The sequence below is a fragment of the Limulus polyphemus genome, unplaced genomic scaffold (genome assembly GCF_000517525.1).
Source record: "Limulus polyphemus unplaced genomic scaffold, Limulus_polyphemus-2.1.2 Scaffold11041, whole genome shotgun sequence".
NCBI classification, from domain to species: domain Eukaryota; kingdom Metazoa; phylum Arthropoda; class Merostomata; order Xiphosura; family Limulidae; genus Limulus; species Limulus polyphemus.
This window is the reverse complement of record NW_013676651.1, coordinates 1-6,165: the sequence shown is the minus strand read 5'-3', so window position 1 is coordinate 6,165 and position 6,165 is coordinate 1. Positions and strand designations below refer to the sequence as shown.

The 6,165-nt window shown below is 30.0% G+C and overlaps 1 protein-coding gene across 1 annotated transcript in view; it reads right to left on the bottom strand.

Annotated features, from left to right (window-relative positions):
- LOC106476620 (muskelin-like) overlaps positions 1-5,136 on the bottom strand; it is a 13,930-nt gene extending 8,794 nt beyond the window's left edge. The window contains exons 1-2 of the mRNA XM_013937264.2: positions 4,870-5,136; positions 1,967-2,086 (exon numbers count right to left, since the gene is read on the bottom strand). Coding sequence (XP_013792718.2) covers positions 1,967-2,086; positions 4,870-5,004 — 255 coding nt within the window. The 5' untranslated portion in view covers positions 5,005-5,136. The remainder of the gene's footprint in view (positions 1-1,966; positions 2,087-4,869) is intronic.
- Positions 5,137-6,165: the final 1,029 nt, after the last annotated feature.

Genomic DNA, 6,165 nt, shown 5'->3' with positions numbered 1-6,165 from the left:
AATGTGATGTGTTTAGATATTGCAGAAACACTACTTAATCTATTTTAATGTGATGTGTTTGGATATTCCAGAAACACTCTACTTAATCTATTTTAATGTGATGTGTTTGGATATTCCAGAAACACTCTTCTTAATCTATTTCAATGTGATGTGTTTGGATATTCCACACATACTCTACTTAATCTATTTCAATGTGATGTGTTTGGATATTCCACACAAACTCTACTTAATTTATTTTAATGTGATGTGTTTGTATATTCCAGACAAACTCTACTAAACTCTCTGAACACGGGCTAGGTCAATTTGACCGACCACGTGACCTCTTTGTACTCGTTTAGTCTTTATAGATCTGATACTGCTAACTTTTAATTTAGTAAGTATATCTTCACAAAATTTGGCAGTCTCTCAGTAAACATTATAAGTCTTTCACATAAAAAAAGTCATTTTTGGTGAAGTATTTTAAATAAACTAAAAATAATTTGTCTGTGAATATATCGAGAATTTGTTTTGAATAGACTGTGAGCAAAGTGATTTTCATGTTAAGATTAAAAATACTATTCTTCATCTCAAAAAAATCTCAAATGTCATTTGTGTAATCTCTAAAACCTCCTACATACATTTCAAATGTTTGTTTTCAGTAAAACTTTATATTTTATCTGTTATTTTCTCTACCCTAACTCTATATGAGGTTAGTCAATTTGACCGACCTTGTAACCAAAAAAAATCAAAATAAATCTAAATTAACTTTTTTTTTCTTTCTTGAATGACTTCAAATTGTAACATAAAACTACATTCGTTTAACATAAGTAGCTTTAAAGTCTTAATGCTATACATCTATTTATAACTAAATGTTATCGTTTTTTGTCTAACTACTATTCACGGCATTATAAGTTGTAAATCATTTGGGGAACATGGACTTCACGTTACACTATCGAACTACCTTACCCATAAGCTGCTCGCATGTGTGCCCTGTGAAACATTATTATATTATTAATATATATTTTACCTAATCTAACATTAACTAACCTAAAGAGATCCTTATTTTTACATTTTTGTTACTTTTATAATAATAAATAAAGAATAAACATGAAAAACAAGAAATAAAGTACTTACCTGAGTAGTCATTTTGCTTTTTGCTGTTGACTGTCGATGATAATTAACCCTACTTTTTTTTATACTAATGGTATAAAAGCATTAAATAATTTTTATTTAATTAAATAATGCCCCAAAGAACAGAATAATAACATTCAAAAAGCAGACAATTTCCTTTAACTATCACCATTTGTCTGGCTTTCTAACTATGCGACAAGAGCTGTTACAAATTCATCCAAGCTAGTTGTTATCTTTTCTTTGGGAATGAAGTTTGTACTAAAAGATAAATTGACGATTATCTGTTCAGAACACAATATAATATAATACATCATTTGATAGATGAAAACCTTGGCTTTATATTGGTTGTAAATGATATATAATTAAACGTAAGAAAGAACTATTAACAAATTCTAAAAGAGAAGATGTGACAGGTGGGTGTGATTTTCTATTTGATAGCTCTGTAACCAAACAAAATTGAAGGCTATAGAAATTATGGTTTGTCTGAGCAATGGTGATTTTATAGTGAGTAACTTACATTTAATTTTGAAGGTATTGGAAGGGTGATGGATAAAATAGAGAAGATGGGATACCTACAGAAAATGTGTCACCTTTCTCACACTAGGGAAAATTCTGGATTTTTTTAAATATTGCATTATAAAATTAAGAACTTAAAACTTATATACTATTAAAATATGGATTATTAGCTAAAATTTTATGCTATACTAATTGGTATATCATAAACAAAGTAATTTTATAAAATTTTGAATGTAAGACACTAAAACCTTGTGATATGCACAGTAAAGGATACATGTGGCAATAGGGTTAATCTATTATAATGCGATGTGTTTGGATATTCCAGACAAACTAGACTTACCTTCAAGCTCTCTGGGGAGCGTGACCTCACAGAAGCGTCAACAAATCTCCCGAGGGTAAAGATTTTCTTCCTCTCTGTATCAATACACATTTTGTGGCATGATCTTGCACTAGGGCCATCCTGTAATTAGTTATTATCATTTATTAACAACTATTAATTAAACCTTCAATTAAACAATCAACTCATTCTGCAGCTTATAATGTTGTTCAGGTAGACAGTCTTTAACTGTGCCTTATTGTTACTCACTGTACAAGTACGTGCGTGAAGAGATGAAGATTTAAACAAAACATTAACACGGGATTCTCAAGGCTTATAAAAAACAAAGTATACTGTTTGCTTTATAACTTGTTCTTGTTTAATAATTACAGGTCACTTTCATGGGGTTATGACAACATGATATTTAATGCAATATGCCTCTAACTATAGAAAAACCAACTATATTTAGTTAAACAACTTAAAAACTAGTTACCATTAGGACTGATAGAAAACATTTATATACATAACAATTATGATTTTTCCTAGTGAAAAGTTTGGGGGTTGACAGCACCGACACTGTAAGTCTGTATACAATGATAACAGGAATTCTAAATAGCAGATTCTAATCAAGCTTCACAGGGAACTTCTCTTGGATATGAGGAAAAACCCTATTGACCCTGGTGGGTCAAATCTTAGTCATCATTTCAAGTAATATAAATTTTGTTTCTATACAAAATAAAGTATAACCATACACACAGAAATAAACTATATTTATCAACCAGAAAAAACAGGTAATGGTCAGGAGGATTATTCACTCTACTGATGAGTATAAGTACTTTAGGTAAAGATCCAAGCTACTTATAGCATTCAACATCAATTAAACATGAACTCATTCTGAATAAATAAACCCACATTATCTACTGTTTTATTTCTTAAATCAATTTCATATTACAAGATAAATTTGGAAATTTTTTTTTCATAAAACTACTGAGCTCTTTCTGCCTTTCCAATTCATGAAAAATAGTAAGCTAACTAAGTACTTGCAGTAGGGTTGTGGTGACCAAACGTCGACTGTTGTCGTGGTTATGAGTCTATACAATAAAGTCTAATTATTAATCACTTACATTTTTTTACTAAATAATTACTAATTAATTTAGATTCTATATATTGGTTGCTAATATTGTGCCATCTTTAGGGAAATCCCGAGTACTAACGTTTCTGTAGTTAGGCCTTCTTGTTAGAAAGGCAGGTGTTTAATCTAGTAATTAATTAATAATTAGATTTAGGTGATCGTACAGGCTGTTAAACTGTCAACAACTAAACCTACTATCAGAACACAAGTTTAAAAAGTTAAAACCTCCTACTTATCTAAGATTAGTTAACAAGGAATAGTTAATCTTCCAAAAGGATCATGATTTTTAAAGTTAACAAGGAATGGTTAATCTTCCAAAAGGACCAAGATTTCTCAAGTTAACAAGGAATGGTTAATCTTCCAAAAGGACCAAGATTTTTCAAGTTAACAAGGAATGTTTAATCTTCCAAAAGGACCAAGATTTTTCAAGTTAACAAGGAATAATCTTCCAAAAGGACCAAGATTTTTCAAGTTAACAAGGAATGTTTAATCTTCCAAAAGGACCAAGATTTTTCAAGTTAACAAGGAATGTTTAATCTTCCAAAAGGACCAAGATTTTTCAAGTTAACAAGGAATGGTTAATCTCCCAAAAGGACCAAGGTTTTTCACACGGACACATGATCTCAGAGGGTAGGAATAAAGTTCAGGCTTAGTAAAACAGTTCAGAAAATAAAAAATCTGACAGCTCTGAATCTAATTTAAGCTGCCTTCAAACATATATGAAAAAGATGTTTTATATTATTGAATCTTAGAATTTAGAAATTTATAAAATGCTATATAGAAACTAGTCTTATTCTGACAATTAGAAGTACATACGTTTTTAATATTAATTTACAAATATTTACAATATTATTAGATTTTACACATGGTAATTCAGACCTTGATACTATACATATTGCTAGATAGACACACACAGAAAGATTTGTAAAGTAAATTTACCAGTAATCGAACCATTTTTTGTTGTTTATAAAATATTGATAGATCTTGGTGTAAAAAATAATGATTACACTTTTACTACATTCGTTTAAACCTCATGTAACTGAAGTTTTATTAACTTTTGCTTATTTTGACTGTTCCAACTAAGTAAAATTCAACTTAACTATGATAGATGTGTCAATTATAAATTATCACTGTAACACCATAAGAACAACTTAACTATGACAGATGTGTCAATTAAACATCATCACTGTAACACCATAAGAACAACTTAACTATGATAGATGTGTCAATTAAACATCATCACTGTAACACCATAAGAACAACTTAACTATGATAGATGTGTCAATTATAAATTATCACTGTAACACCATAAGAAAAACTTAACTATGACAGATGTATCAATTAAACATCATCACTGTAACACCATAAGAAAAACTTAACTATGACAGATGTGTCAATTAAACATCATCACTGTAACACCATAAGAAAAACTTAACTATGACAGATGTGTCTTGACACATCTATCATAGTTAAGTTTTTCTTATGGTGTTACAGTGATGATGTATAATTGACACATCTATCATAGTTAAGTTGTTCTTATGGTGTTACAGTGATGATTTATAATTGACACATCTGTCATAGTTAAGTTTTTCTTATGGTGTTACAGTGATGATGTATAATTTTAAACATCATCACTGTAACACCATAAGAAAAACTTAACTATGACAGATGTATCAATTATAAATTATCACACTTTTCACCACCCGTACAAACAAATATGGTGTTCTGATTTTGTAAGAAAGACTAGAAGAAAAGAAACATTAATTTTTTAGTGCCTTCCTTTAGAAACTCTTACCTCACAGCTTGTGTCCTGCGAAAGGCACGTCCACTGATTTGAAGGTATGTGATACGCCCACAAATCTGACAGATCTTGCATCCCATCCCAGCCTCCAAACAAATAGATTATTTCTAGAGAGGAACCACAACACATGCACTTCAAACAAGTTAGACATACAATGTATTACTGACAACAGTTTCAGTACCCTAGCTTACATTTCACACAAAAACTTTTCACAAGTAGAAATATACACAGTTTTTGCACCCAAGCCCGTCAAATATTAGCTTACAAGGTGATACAAAATTCTTGGTAGCAAATAAGTTGAGTGTTTTTTTTTGTTACAATGAAATCAATTTCAAATACACTTCAGACCTTTTAATTATCAAGTTTAAGAATTAGCATTTAAATGTCATTTTCAACATGAGATATTCCACACCGTGCCGATTATTTTATGTTTTTAATGATAAAAACAAAGTTTATCCAAAACAATTAAGTAGTTTTTCTGTTACAATTTATCAAAATAAAAATTACCAATTGCTCCTGGAAGCATATTAAACTCTCTAATGTTAGAGTTAATTTTTTATGTATACTTAATACCCAGAACTTAACACTCTTGTTACAAGCTCAATCAAATCAGCTGAGTTCATGACCCTAAATTGACCTTTAGTTTCCATACTATAACTTATAATGTATTTTGTGCATCTTCAATTTTGTTTGGTTACAGAGCTATCAAATAGAAAATCAGGCCCCTCCTACCAAACCTACCCGTTACATCCTGTCTTTGAGGATTTATTAATAGTTCTCTCTTATGTTTAATTCTACATCATTTATAACCAAAGAATGCCAAGGTTTTTATCTATCAAGTGAAGTGTTATATTAGATTGTGTTCTGAACAGAACATTGTCTATTTCACTTTTAGTACAAGCTTCATTCCCAAGGAAAAGATAACTAACTTGGATGAATTTGTAACGACTCTTGTCACACAGTTAGAAAGCCAGAAAAATTGTGAGAGTTAGAGAAAATTGTCTGCTTTTTGAATGTTATTATCCTATGTTCTTTGGTGCATTATTCAATTAACTCTCTCAACAAGGCTTGGTCAATCTGACCAACAACGTGACCTCTTTGTACTTGTTTAAAGTCTTTATAAATTTAATACTACTAATTTTCAATATAGTGTGTAGATCTTCACAAAAGTTAGCAGTTTTTCAGTAACCATTATGTCTTTCACACACAAAAAGTCATATTGTTAGTGAAGTATGTTAAATAAACTAAAAGAGATTTCTCCGTGAATATATCGAGTATTGTTTTTAATAG